The following is a 14,658-nucleotide window of genomic DNA, read 5'->3' as shown; positions in this document are numbered from 1 at the left end:
CATGTGTCCTGATGCTGGACCTGACACCGCCTCTGTACCCTGCTAAAGGTGACTGTCCTGTCCAATTACCAAGCCCCTTCCCCCCCTCCAGACAGACTCTCCCTCAAAAGAACCTGACTGAAACAGTAATGAACAGAAACAAACATTTTATTGCGAACCAGACATGAAACGTGGGGGGTGAAACTTGGACGGGGGCTTGTGTGAGGTGGGTAGGAAAGGACTTATGAAATTTTGGGGAATGTCAGCCTTCTACTGCTAGAGCAGTCTGCAGGGGTTGATTGAAAGTTTTAACGGCCCTTGCCGCCCCTCCTTCTTTGGACTTTGGGTGAGGGTGGTGTGGGACTTGGTGGCGGGTGAGGGCGGTTACAGATAGACTGCAGCGGGGCTCTGTCCTCCTGCCTCCGGTCTTGCAGAACATCCACAAGGCGCCGGAGCGTGTCCGTTTGCTCCCTCATTAGTCCAAGCAGCTTTTCAGTAGCCTGTTGGTCCTCCTGACGCCACCTCTCCTCCCGTTCCATGACTGCTCGGTGCATTTGTGACAAGTTCTCCCTCCACTGTGTCTGCTGGGCTGCCTGGGCTCGGGAGCAGCCCATTAGTTCTGTGAACATGTCTTCACGCGTCTTCTTCTTCCTCCGCCTAATCTGCGCTAGCCTCTGGGAGTGTGCTGACAGGCTGGGTTGGGAGACAGTCGCAGATGTGTCTGTGTGAATTTTAAAAAGGGAGTGAATTCCTGAGACAGATAAATGAAATTGTATACAAAGAACCTAGTCTTTCTCTGTGAACAAGACCATGCACTGAACCTCTCACATGCGCACTCAGGACAAGGTCGAATTTTCGGCCGTCGCCTTCAGTGCCTGTGGACTTGCGGAGGTCTTGGAGTGTTCAGAGAACTGTGGCTGGAGACCTGAACTTCTGGAGCGGGCAATAATGGTAAGCCGCAGTCTTGTGGCTGCTTAAAACTCCAGCTGTAGCACTGGCCTCCTTTCACATTGAAAGCAATGCCAGTCTCTGCTGCCAGCAATCAGGACAGCATCAACTCTGCCCCTGTCCCACCCCCTCGCGGCTGTCCCAGGGAAAGATCCCTGTATGCTGCCCCTCTCCCTCCACCGCGTGGCTGTAAAGCAGTCCCAATACTAACAGTCCCCTCCCTAATTCAAAGCAGGGCGTCATGAGCGACATCACCCTCCTGAGGATCCCGGACACCCAGAGAGAACGCATGCTGCGGGAAAGCATGCAGAAACCGGGGCCGTATGCCGCCATGCTATGTCGGGCCATGATCCCGGAGTACTTGATTGTGGCGTGGAGGGGGCATGTCTGCTACCACGGAGGGCCCACTAAGATCGCCCTACCCCGGAACCTGATCAACAGGCTTGAGCTCTACCTCCACGAGACCTACGAGGAGTTCTCCTACGAGGATTTCTCGTCGATCCCCGGCCACATTGACCGGATTTTCGCGTAGGTGCACTGGGACTTTGGAGTGGAGCGTCTTGGGCCTGGGAATCATGTAGTAACGGACATTGTGAAATTTTTTTAAAATACTTGGGACTAAATTGAGAAGAGCCTAAGACAGAGAAATCATGCAAAACCCATTTGTTACCTTTGTAAATATTCCTGTTTTGTACCTGATTATTTTTTTACTAGTTTACAGCACTTTTATAAATATACATTGTTAATAGTATAAATATTACCGTTCTGTTTTAAATAAATGTTTACATGTTTACAGCACTTACTGCTTGATCCGTCCCCTGATTCTGTGTCCGGGGTAAGGGATGGGGACGGTTGGTACGGGATCTCGGTAAGGGTGATGAAGAGCTCCTGGCTGTCGGGGAAATCAGCGGTGCCAGCGCTGTCGACTGCCTCGTCCTCCTCATCTCCTTCCTCCTCTTCCCCGTCCGCTGTCATGTCCGACATGATCCCATCCTCGGAGTCCACGGTCAGGGGTGGGGTAGTGGTGGCGGCCGCTCCCAGGATGGAATGCAGTGCCTCGTAGAAACGGGATGTGTGGGGCTGGGATCCGGAGCGTCCGTTAGCCTCTTTGGTTTTTTGGTAGCCTTGTCTCAGCTCCTTGATTTTCACGCGGCACTGCGTTGCATCCCGGCTGTAGCCTCTCTCTGCCATGGCTTTGGAGATCTTCTCGTAGATCTTAGCATTCCTTCTTTTGGAGCGCAGCTCTGAAAGCACGGACTCATCGCCCCACACTGCGATGAGATCCAAGACTTCCCGATCAGTCCATGCTGGGGCCCTCTTTCTATTGGATTGCACGGCCATCTCTGCTGGAGAGCTCTGCATAGTTGCCACTGCTGCTGAGCTCCCCTCGATGTCCAAAGAGGAACTGAGATTCAAACTGCCCAGACAGGAAAATGAAAATGAATTCAAATTTTCCCGGGGGTGTGGCTGGTCAGAGCATCCGAGCTCGGACTGCTGTCCAGAGCGTCAACAGAGTGGTGCACTGTGGGATAGCTCCCGGAGCTATTACCGTCGATTTCCATCCACACCTAGCCTAATTCGATATGGCCATGTCGAATTTAGCGCTACTCCTCTCGTTGGGGAGGATTACAGAAATCGATTTAAAGAGAGCTTTATGTCGAACTAAATGGCTTCCTGGTGTGGACGGGTGCAGGGTTAATTCGATATAACGGCGCTAAAGTCGACATAAAAGCCTAGTGTAGACCAGGCCTTTGCAATTCAGCAAAGTATGCAGGGACTGGCCCATGTGACTCCAGACTCCATTTTGCTGTAATTTTGCACAGTAAGGACAAAGGGTGTTCTTACCCCTGGAAAAAACTATAAAAAGGCTGATGCCTCATCTCCATCTCGTCTTCAATCCTGCTTCATACCTCTGGAGGGACTTAGCTACAAACTGAAGCTCTGAACAAAGGACTGAATGACCCATTCCAGCTGGGGGTGGACTCCTGAGACTTGATTTGAACCTGCAGTTTCTATCACTGCTACAAGCCTGAACCAAGGACTTTGCCATTACTGTATGTCATTGAATCCATTTAACCAATTCTAGCTCTCATCTCTATCTTTTTCCTTTTATGAATAAACCTTTAGATTCTAAAGGATTGGCAACAGCGTGATTTGTGGGTAAGATCTGATTTGTATATTGACCTGGGTCTGGGGCTTGGTCCTTTGGGATCAAGAGAACCTTTTTCTTTTTATTGGGGTATTGGTTTTCATAACCATTTGTCCCCATAACGAGTGGCACTGGTGGTGATACTGGGAAACTGGAGTGTCTAAGGGAATTGCTTGTGTGACTTGTGGTTAGCCAGTGGGGTGAGACTAAAGTCCTCTTAGTCTGGCTGGTTTGGTTTGCCTTAGAGGTGGAAAAACCCCAGCCTTGGGCTGTAACTGCCCTGTTTTAAGCAATTGGTCCTGAATTGGCACTCTCAGTTGGGTCCTGCCGGAACCACATTGTTACAACTACCTATTCCACGTAACATCTATGTAAAGTTTATGATCTACTGACTACATTCCTCCTATTTATATGCATGTATCTTTTTTTCTACTTGAAGTTAGGAATATTGGCTATATACTTGCTTGATAGCCTTAGTAAAGCATTTCATCATCTTCTTGAGAAAAGATTTGCAAATTAAGTGCCTAATCAAGAACCACTTAAGCCAACAATGAACTCAAAGATGCCAATCCACATCGGGGCTGTCCCAGGAATATGGCTTGGCTGGTAAGAAACTCAGTCATGCATGGACTTGTGACTTGCCCATGTGACTCCAAAACTCCATCTTGGAGCTGGACTTTGAATAGGAGAGAGGAGGGGGTCTCCACCCACAAGATAAAGTCTATTTAAACCCATTGGAGACCCCTTCATTTTGTCTTCAGCTGGCTAGAGAGAGAGCCTCTCCACCCCCAAAGATACCTGAAAGAGACTGGAACAAAGGACAGTAACTACAGGGAGTGTGACTGATTGCTGGACCCAGACTAGAAGGAGGCTCGTCTGTAAAAGGAAGCTTACTGGGTCAGGTTTTTATCTGTATTGTTTTCTTAGATATAGACTTGCGAGTTCTATTTTATTTTGCTTGGTAATTCACTTTGTTCTGTCTGCTATTACTTGGAACCATTTAAATCCTACTTTCTGTATTTAATAAGATCACTTTTTACTTATTAATTAACCCAGAGTATGTATTAATACCTGGGGGGGGGGGGGCAAACAGCTGTGCATATCTCTCTATCAGTGTTATAGAGAGCGAAAAATTTATGAGTTTACCCTGTATAAGCCTTATATGGGGTAAAACGGATTTATTTGCGGTTAGACCCCATTGGGAGTTGGGCAGCTGAGTGTTAAAGGCAGGAACACTTCTGTAAGGCTACGTCTTCACTACAGGGGGGGGGTCGATTTAAGATACGCAAATTCAGCTACGCGAATAGCGTAGCTGAATTCGACGTATCGCAGCCGACTTACCCCGCTGTAAGGACGGTGGCAAAATCCGCGGCTTCCCGTCGACGGCGCTTACTCCCACCTCCGCTGGTGGAGTAAGAGTGTTGATTCGGGGATTGATTGTCGCGTCCCGACGAGACGCGATAATTCGATCCCCGAAAGGTCGATTTCTACCCGCCGATTCAGGCGGGTAGTGTAGACCTAGCCTAAGTTGCTTTCAGTTTAAGTCTGCAGCTTTGGGGCACGTGGTTCAGACCCTGGGTCTGTGTTGGAGCAGACTGGCGGGTCTGGCTCAACAAGACACGGTGCTGGAGTCCCAGGTGGGCAGAGGGAAAGCAGGGGCAGAAGTGGTCTTGGCACATCAGTGGGCAGTTCCCAAGGGGGATTCTGTGATCAAACCGGTCACACGTGGCACTTTGCCAGAGTTTTGCAGAGACCTCTGCTTATTTTGGCTGCACTATATTTGGCCGGTAGATGAGAGACAAGGTGTGATGGACACAGGAAGAGATGAGACATCGTCGGTTTCCTGTAGCTGAAGTGACCGGCTGAGTTTCTTATTTGGGGCTTGGTGGAGCTCAGCACTGGGGTGTTGGTGGCAGCGCTGAGGGGCCCCTCGCTGCCCCATCATGGCGTCTGCTCTCACCGTCCTCTTCCTTGGTGAGTATCGGAGACAGCCAGGGCGTGTGCCCATGGGGGGGTGGAGATCTGAGACCAGGATGTTCTCTGGGAACTGGACCCTAACGAGCCGTCTCCTTTCCAGGCTGCTGGCTGGCTGCCGGGTGGAGCAGGGTGTCTGGAAGTGAGTATCTGTGGGCCTGGGGAAACTTTAATGTTAAGGATGGGAGAGGGGGTGGGGACAAGAGGAGCTGACCCCAGAAACTTCCCCTCAAAACTCAGTTCAACCTCCTTGTATTGAGCATGGAGGACTGAGACCAGAACCCAGCCCTGTCCCCATAGCGTTCAGGGGTGACTCCAGATTGACCCCGGGGGGCTGAGGTCAGAACCCAGCCCACAGGTTTCCTGTGGAGTCCTACTCCTGGGGGAATTCTACACAAAATATCTGAAAATTCAGCAAAATTCTGCATATTTTATTTGTCAAAATAACACAATATAATCCTGCCAGTTTCAATTATTTTGGTCATTTATTTCAAAATATCTGTCAGCGAGTGTGTCTGTAACTATACAGACCCCACCCCCCAAAAAAAGATTCTGGTAATTTTTTTTTGACAAATAGTTTCTTCTCTAGGCATATTAACATAGAACCTTGAGAAATTCATTTAAATCACGTGACAGAACTGTAAAAAGCAACAAAGAGTCCCGTGGCACCTTATAGACTAACAGATGCATTGGAACATAAGCTTTCGTGGGTGAATACCCACTTCGTCAGACGCATGGGGGTATTCACCCACGCATGACAGAACTGTATTTCCTGCACCCGACTGAAGTAATGGAAAGGCTTGGGGGAGTCAGGGGTAACAGAGAAGGTGAGGGAGAGGGAAGGAGCCTGGGAGTGAACCTGGAAGGTGGCGGGTGTGGGCGGGAGAAGGTTTTTTTAGGCAGGGGGATTGTTAGGGAGCTGGGAAGCCTCCTCCATGCAGACCCTGGCTGACCTGAAGCCTCTCCCATTCAGTCAGGCACATCAGCCCCTGTCCCACAACCTCCATCCCCATGTGTCCCTGCAGCCCCCCTGCCCCCTCCCCAGACTCAACGCTGTCACCCCACTAGCTCCTGAGCCCCAGTCTGTGACCCCCCCAGCAGCCCTGGGTGCCCCACTCTGCCCTAACCAGGCTCTGCGGCAGGTGCTGTGATGAACTTCTGCTCCTGGGGGAATTCTGCAGCACGGGGCAGGCAGAGAATGTTTTTCCCCACAGAAAATACATTCTGCCCCAGAAGTGCTGCGGTTCCGCCTTTTGCCCACCAGGGGCCACTGTGGCCCCAGAACAGCCGGCTCCGTTCATGCTGTTGGCTGCTCTGGCACCACAGCGGCCTCCAGTGGGCAAAGGGTGGAACTACAGCACTTCTTGGGCAGAATATATTTTATTGCAGGAAAAAACAAAATTCTGTGGGAAAAATGAATTCTGCACATCCTAGAGTTGCCAACCCTCCACGATTGGCCTGGAATTTCCAGGAATTAAAGATGAATCTTTAATGAAAAATTATGTGATGTGATGAAATCTCCAGGAATACAGCCAACCAAAATTGGCAACCCTAGCGCGTCCACAGATGTGCAGAATTTCCCCAGGAGTAACAGACTGTGGATGCAGTGAGGTGTCTGTTAGCCTTGGCGCTGTCCCTGGGGCGGGGCGCTAAGGGCAGGTTACAGACACACGGGGAGGGGTTTATGTCTCCCCATCTCAGTCCTGTTTGTGTGTGAACGTAGAGCTCCCTGTGCCTGGACCCTCCATCTCCGTCAGCCCCAGCAGGGTGATCGCCCCGGGGGGAGCCGTCACCATCCGCTGTCAGTGTCGGTGCGAGGCCAGGAGGCTATTGCTGTATAAAGGTGGAATCCGAATCCGGGAGCTGGATGCTGCTGGGGACGGGGGTGAATTCACCATCCCCAGCGCCAGACGGGAAGACTCAGTGAGCTACAGCTGCCAATCTCACTCTGGATCAGATCCACCCAACTGGTCGGATCCCAGTGATTACGTGCGGATTGTTGTAGCAGGTGAGAGGTCCGGCTTGGCATCCCCACTCCCAGCCCTACAGCCTGCCAGACCCACAGAGGGTCTCTGGACAATGGAGCCTTCAGAGCCAGGCTCTACCCTGAACCCTGGGCTCAGCAGAGGGGATGCCTGGCCAGGGAGCGAGGACGGAGTCACTGTGGGGTTCCCCAGCTACTGGAGCTAGGGGGATGAGGGAGGGGGGATCCCTGCCCCCAGGCAACCTTGGGGTATCACTGAACCTGCCTGTGCTTCCATTTCCCCTTGGAAGAATGGGGGATAATTATCCTTCTTCACCTTTTGTCTGTGTGCAGCACTCAGCACCTCTGACTCCCAGCCCTCTCCCAATCTAGCCACTAGACCCCACTGGGGCTGGGGTAGAACTCAGGCATTCCAGCTCCCAGGTTGCGGTGCCCCATTAATTAGATAGACGGGTACAGAGGGGTGCTCTGGATTTAGGTCCTCGGGCAGTTTCGGGTGTAGCTCCCAGGAATCTCTGGGATCTCGGAGAGGTTCCTCTGGCTGGGTTTTCTCCCAGGGGCCCCGTCTCTGTACGGCGAGGATGGGGCGCGGTGACTGTGCCGGGGTCTGTCTCACAGCCTGTCTCCTTCTCACTGCAGAGCTCAGCTACCCCAAACCCTCCATCTCCCTGCGCCCCAGCGAGGGGGTCACCCTGGGGGGAGCCGTGACCATCCGGTGTCGGGGTCGGCACCAGAACGTGAGGTTCCTTCTGTACAAAGATGGAAACCCGAATCTGCTGCAGGACGTGGAGCCGGCTGGGGACATGGCTGAGTTTCCCATTCGCAACGTGAGCCGGAGACGTGGAGGGAACTACCGCTGCTCTTATCGCTCCAAATCAGACCGGCCTGTCCAGTCTGAGCCCAGCGACCCCGTGGAGCTGGTGGTAGCAGGTGAGGAGCCCGGCTCAGCATCCCCGCTCCCAGCCCCGCACCCAGGCAGCCTCTGTGGGGATCTCTGTGCTGATGGGACGCTCAGAGCCAGGCTCTGCCCTGAGCCCTGGGGCCCACTGGGGGGGGGGGTGTTTCACTGTCGGGGGGAGCAGCAGCTGCTGGCGGTTTGGGGCTGAGGGAGGGGGGATCCCTGCCCCGAGGGGGAGCTGCAGAGCAGGGGCCTTTCCCAGGGGATGCTCCCCCAGCTGCCCCTGCTCTGGGGATGCACAGAGGAGTCGGGGCCCAGGGGCTGCCCACCCGGCGGGGGCTGCAGCGCTGAATCCCCCCCCCCCCCAGCCCGGACAATTAAAGCCGTAAGAAACACCGTGTTGTGGGCCGGCCAGTGTCACCATTTCAGCCTCTTCCCACCCGGGCCTGGGTGCTCGGTTCCATCCATCTCCCTTCTCAGCCGATGCTCGTTTTAATCCCACAGCGGGAACCGACCCAGCTGGGTCCCCGCAGCTGTATCAGCCCCCGACGGAGCTGGGGGGAGAAGGTGAGTGGGAGAAATGGAACAATTCATCCCTCAGAGAACAGGGCTCCCGGCTCAGATGCTGTAATGATGCTGGCTTTGGTGGGACACTTCTGAGAGTGTCAATTCATGACAGATTGCTTAGCGCAGGGCAGTTACAGCCCCAAAATGGAGTCCCTTTACTTTTAAGGCAAACCAAACCAGCCAAACAGAGAGGACTTTGGTTTCACCCCACTGGCTAACCATAAGTCACACAAGCAATTCCCTCAGACACTCCAGTTCCCCACTATCATCACCAGTGCCACGCGTTATGGGGGTGAATTGTTATAAAAACCAATACCCCAGTAAAAGAAGAAAGGTTCTCCCGATCCCAAAGGACCAAGCCCCAGCCCCAGGTCAATGTACAAATCAGATCTTACCCACAAATCACGCTGTTGCCAATCCTTTAGGATCTAAAATCTAAAGGCTTATTCATATGTAACCCTTCTGCCCGTCAGAGTTGACAGCAACAAGGGCCGGGTTCAGTATCTAGGGGTTCCTTTTCAATAACACAATGTAAAACCGGCTCGAGCCCCCACCCAGGGACCTGGGACAATTACATACCACCGGTGATGGGTTGGATCACAGAAACCCCCTTGGGTACTGCCACCTGATGTGCTGAGACTACCTCTGAGTCTGTTTTCCCTGCCAGCTTGGGACTTCAGGGCCTTGAGCCAGACACGCCTGCCTGCTACAAACACAGACCCAGGTCTGAACCACGTCCCTCAAAAGCTGCAGGCTTAACTGAAAACAGCTTAATAAGACCCTCAGGCTCTGATTGTCCCCATCCCCTGGCCAAGTACTGGGGTGCTGGGTGTCTTGGGGGCAGTTCATCCACCTGGGAGCTCCCTTCACCGGAGAAGCTGAGGCTCAGCCCCAGGGACAGCAGGACACGGCCTTCCCTGAGGGGTCCAGCCTCAGGGAGGCTCCAGAGATGCCGCACCTGGGAGAGCCCCAGAGGGGGGCTGCACTGGACCTGCTGGATGGGGGGGGGGTTGGGGGCTCCACTCCCGGGGCAGTTGCTGATCTCCCCATCCGAGCCACCAAGTGACTCTTCCCTTCCCCCCACAGCAGCCCCCTCGGGGCACCTGGATTTCACCCACGCCAACATCACCCACCTGGCGGTGGGCGCCGTGGTCCTGCTCATCCTGGGGCTTATCCTGGCTGAGGCCTATTACAGCCGCCCGAGGGAGGTGCCCTAGGTGAGGTGACCCCCCCCCCTTCTGTGCCCCTGCTCCCCCCAGGGCGACAGAGGCCCCTCTAACCCACCATCTCTTTGAACCCCCAGGAGCCTGGATTCAGCCATGCGGAGAAGAGAATCTCCCCAGGGGCGAGCCGCTTCCCCTTCCCCTTGGGGGGCTGAGATGCCGGCACATCCCCCCCTGTCCCCAAACACCCCTGCCTCTCCCCCAAATAGCTCCCGACCTGACAGCGGCACCCCAGGATTGAAGCCCTGATGCTGCCAGCACCAGCCCCTGTGGTACCAGCTAGAGGAGCCGCCCCTTGGCTGGGCATATCGGGCTCCCCACCGAGCAGCCCCTGGAGGGCGCCGGGGTCCCACTTGCTGGCCCAGCCGGGCCAGTCTCTACTCAGGGCTGTCAGTGGGGAGCGGGACCATAGCAGGGCTCAGCATGGGGAGGGCACCACCTGCATCTGCGGGGGGCCCAGAGCACTGGGGGGCCGGGCACTCAATAACTAGCCCCTCCCTGGTGCTTCAGAGGGGATGAACACAACAGGGAATCAGCGAGCGATCCATCCCTATCGTCCACTCCAATTTCTGTTGAACAGAGGCTAGAGACACTCAGAGTATGGTGTTGGATCCCTGCCCATCCTGGCTAATAGCCATTGATGGACCTATCCTCCAGGAACGTATCTAGTTCTTTTTTGAACTTTGTTATGATTTTGGCCTTCACAACATCCCTGGCAAAAAGTTCCATGGGTGACTGTGCGTTGTGTGAAGAAATACTTTCCTTTGTTTGGTTTAAACTTGCTGCCTATTAATTTCATTGGGTGACCCCTGGTTCTTGCATTAAGTGAAGGGGTAAATAACACTTCCTCATTCATTTTTTTCCCACACCAATCAAGTTTTTATAAGCCTCTATCATATCCCCTCTCAGTCGTATCTTTTCCAAGCTGAAAAGTCCCAGTCTTTTTAATCTCTCCTCCTATGGACTCTGTTCCATACCCCTAATCATTTTTGTTGCCCTTTTCTGTACCTTTTCCAATTCCAATCTATCTTTTTGGAGACGGGGTGACCAGAACTGCATGCAGTTTTTTTTTGCCAGACTGATCAGCTAAGCCAATACTGGCAACATATATGAAAAGGCTGCAAACCACCGTACCTCCGGACTGCATCAAAATGCAGAAAGCCTTATAAATCAGTAAGGGTCAAAGCCAATTTTAGAAGAACTTAATGAGGCTGTTAAGAATGCTGGAGACACAACTCAGTTTATGCGAACTAACATGGCTGTCACATCATACTTTCTATTTAAGCAAGAGATACCACACACTACAAACTGGAGGCCAATGTTAAGTGCATTGTCACTTGTTCATCCTGAAGTTGGACATTGGTTTCGAACAAGACTGGCAAATGCTCGCTATCTTTCTGCAAGAAACTCAACTGACTCTCTAGAAGCATGCAGTGCAACAGTGAAAGACTCAGCAGTTGAAAAAGTGAAGAACTCTCCCACCATATTCAAAATATGGGCATACATGGCTGATGAATGCACCGATGCAAATGGGCATCAAGTATTAAGACATTGTGTACGTTATCTTGATGTCTGTGGTAGGCCAGTAGATGCATTCTAGATGTTCAGGTTTAGAAGACACATTGGCTGCATCTGTGACATCTTAGAAGAGTTAAATGCTTGTCAAATGGCTGCTTGTGCATCTGATGGAGCTGCAAACTTCTCTAGAAAACATAGTGGAGTCAAAGTTTTGGTCAGAGACAACTGTAACCCTAATCTCAGCTGAAAAGCACGGGGGGCTTGGGACTGGAGAGAGAGAGCAGGCAGAGCCCACCTGAATGCAGGAGAGACTTAGGCCTGGTCTACACTAGGCTTTTATGTCGAATTTGGCGCCGTTACATCGAATTAACCCTGCACCCGTCCACACCACGAAGCTATTTAGTTCGAAATAAAGGGCTCTTAAAATCGATTTCTGTACTCCTCCCCAACGAGAGGAGTAGCGCTAAATTCAAAATGGCCATATCGAATTAGGCTAGGTGTGGATGGAAATCGACGCTAATAGCTCCGGGAGCTATCCCACAGTGCACCACTCTGTTGACGCTCTGGACAGCGGTCAGAGCTCGGATGCTCTGACCAGCCACACAGGAAAAGCCCCGGGAAAATTTGAATTCCCTTTCCTGTCTGGGCAGTTTGAATCTCATTTCCTGTTTGGACATCGTGGCGAGCTCAGCAGCACTGGCAACGATGCAGAGCTCTCCAGCAGAGATGGCCGTGCAATCGCAGACTAGAAAGAGGGCCCCAGCATGGACTGATCGGGAAGTCTTGGATCTCATCGCTGTGTGGGGCGATGAGTCCGTGCTTTCAGAGCTGCGCTCCAAAAGAAGGAATGCAAAGATCTACGAGAAGATCTCTAAAGCCATGGCAGAGAGAGGATACAGCCGGGATGCAACGCAGTGCCGCGTGAAAATCAAGGAGCTGAGACAAGGCTACCAAAAAACCAAAGAGGCAAACGGATGCTCCGGATCCCAGCCCCACACATCCCGTTTCTACCAGGCACTGCATTCCATTCTAGGTGCGGCCGCCACCACTACCCCACCCGTGACCGTGGACTCTGAGGATGGGATATTGTCCGCGGCCGGTTCCTCGTCGGACATGTTAGCGGACGGGGAAGATGAGGAAGGAGATGAGGAGGACGAGGCAGTCGACAGCGCTTGTACCGCTGATTTCCCCGACAGCCAAGAGCTCTTCATCACCCTTACCGAGATCCCCTACCAACCGTCCCCAGCCGTTACCCCGGACACAGAATCAGGGGAAGGATCAAGCAGTAAGTGCTTTAAACATCTAAACTTTTATTTTTAACAGAACTGGAATATTTAAAATATTAACAATGGGTTTTTCTTGAAGTGATTTAAACATCTAAACTTTTATTTTTAACAGAACTGGAATATTTATAATATTAACAATGGGTTTTTCATGATTTCTTTGCCTTAGGCGATAAAATTTTTAGTCCCAACTATTTAAAAAAAAATCTAACAAAGTCCGGTTTTTCATGATTCTGCTGCCCAAGACGCTTCACTCTTTAGTCCCTGCCAGTGCAGCTACACCAAAATCCGGTCTATATGTCCGGGGATAGAGACGAAATCCTCATGGGAGATCTCAACATAGGTCTCCTGGAGGTAATGTTCAAGCCTGGTCATCAGGTTCCTGGGGAGAGCGATTTTATTGGGTCCTCCATGGTACGAGACGTTTCCTCGCCAGGAGACAATCAAATACTCAGGGATCATTGCACGGCAAAGCATGGCGGCATACGGCCCTGGTTTTTGCATGCTTTCCCTAAGCATGCGTTCCTTCTTGCTGTCCGAGATCCTCATCAGGGTGATGTCGCTCATGATGCCCTGCTTTGAATTAGGGAGGGGAATGTTAGTATTGGGACTGCTTTACAGCCACGCGGTGGAGGCGGGAGAGGGGCAGCATACAGGGATATTTCCCTGGGACAGCCGCGAGGGGGTGGCACAGGGGCAGAGTTCATGCTTGCCGGATTGCTGGCAGCAGAGACTGGCTTTGCTTTCAATGTGAAAGGAGGCCAGTGCTACTATTAAAGTTTTAAGCAGCCACAAGTCTACGGCTTACCATGTTTGCCTGCTACACAAGTTGAGGTGTCCTGCCCCGCTTCTCAGATCGCCACTGCAAGACCCCAGGCACTGAAGGCGAGGTCCGAAAATTCGACCTTGTCCTGAGTGCGCATGTGAGAGGTGCAGTGCATGGTCTTGTTCACAGCGAAAGACTATGTTCTTTGTTCACAACTTCATTTAGCTGTCTCAGGAATTCACTCCCTTTTTCCCATTCCCACAGACACATCTGCGACTGTCTCCCAACCCAGCCTGGCATCACACTCCCAGAGGCTAGCGCAGATTAGGCGGAGGAAGAAGAAGACGCGTGAGGACATGTTCTCAGAACTAATGTCCTGCTCCCGAGCCCAGGCAGCCCAGCAGACACAGTGGAGGGAGAACTTGTCCGAAATGCACCGAGCAGTCATGGAACGGGAGGAGAGGTGGCGTCAGGAAGACCAGCAGGCGACTCAAACGCTGCTTGGACTAATGAGGGAGCAAACGGACACGCTCCGGCGCCTTGTGGATGTTCTGCAAGACCCGAGGCAGGAGGACAGAGCCCCGCTGCGGTCTATCTCTAACCGCCCTCCCCCGCCACCAAGTCCCACACCCCCCTCACCCAAAGTCCAAAGAAGGAGGGGCAGCAAGGGCCGTTAAAACTTTCAGTCAACCCCTGCAGACTGCTCTAGCAGTCTTGGGCTCTCATTCCCCAAAATTGGAAAAGTCCTTTCCTACCCACCTCACAGAAGCCCCCATGCAAGTTTCACCCCCCTCGTTTCATGTGTGGTTCATAATAAAATATTCGTTTCTGTTAATTACTGTTTCCATGATTTTCTTTTGGAGGAGAGTCTGTCTGAAGGGGGGGGAAGGGGCTTGGTAATTGGACAGGACAGTCACCTTTAGCAGGGTACAGAGGCGGGGGCAGGTCCAGCATCAGGACACATACACAGTGCAGTCACTAGTTGCCCTGGTCAGTCTGGGAGGTGGTTTTCATGTTCTGTGGGGGGGGGGTAGCTCTGTGACTTTGTGGCGGGGGAGGGCAGTTACAGATCTTATGCAGCGGTCCTTATCCTGGATCACAGAGCCACGCAGCAGGGGATCTGTAACCCTCCTCCCCCTGCCAGAAAGTCACATATCCGACACATACACGCAGTCCTGCCCAGGAGTGCTGGCAGGCTCCGTTGAAACAACCAGTCCACCACTGCGGAGCCTGTCATTCCGGGAGTTTAGAAGCATCATTTGCATCAGAACACAAAACCCGCCCCCCGCCACAGTCTGCATCCCCGGTTTAAAACATTCCCGCAAAAACAGTAATAAAGACAACGGTGTTCATTAACAAAACAGAACAG

General features: G+C 52.5%; 1 protein-coding gene across 1 annotated transcript in view; it reads left to right on the top strand.

Annotated features, from left to right (window-relative positions):
* LOC112118098 (leukocyte immunoglobulin-like receptor subfamily A member 6) overlaps nucleotides 1–9,716 on the top strand; it is a gene marked incomplete at its 5' end in the record, with an annotated part of 13,381 nt that extends 3,665 nt beyond the window's left edge. The window contains 4 exons of the mRNA XM_029914471.1: nucleotides 6,774–7,058; nucleotides 7,674–8,018; nucleotides 8,413–8,499; nucleotides 9,586–9,716. Of these exons, the coding sequence (XP_029770331.1) occupies nucleotides 6,774–7,058; nucleotides 7,674–8,018; nucleotides 8,413–8,499; nucleotides 9,586–9,716 (848 nt within the window). The remainder of the gene's footprint in view (nucleotides 1–6,773; nucleotides 7,059–7,673; nucleotides 8,019–8,412; nucleotides 8,500–9,585) is intronic.
* Between the last annotated feature and the right edge of the window lie 4,942 nt (nucleotides 9,717–14,658).

This window comes from Terrapene carolina, unplaced genomic scaffold (genome assembly GCF_002925995.2).
Source record: "Terrapene carolina triunguis isolate 2854851 unplaced genomic scaffold, T_m_triunguis-2.0 Scaffold51776, whole genome shotgun sequence".
NCBI classification, from domain to species: Eukaryota; Metazoa; Chordata; order Testudines; family Emydidae; genus Terrapene; species Terrapene triunguis.
This window is presented reverse-complemented; position numbering and strand designations above follow the sequence as displayed.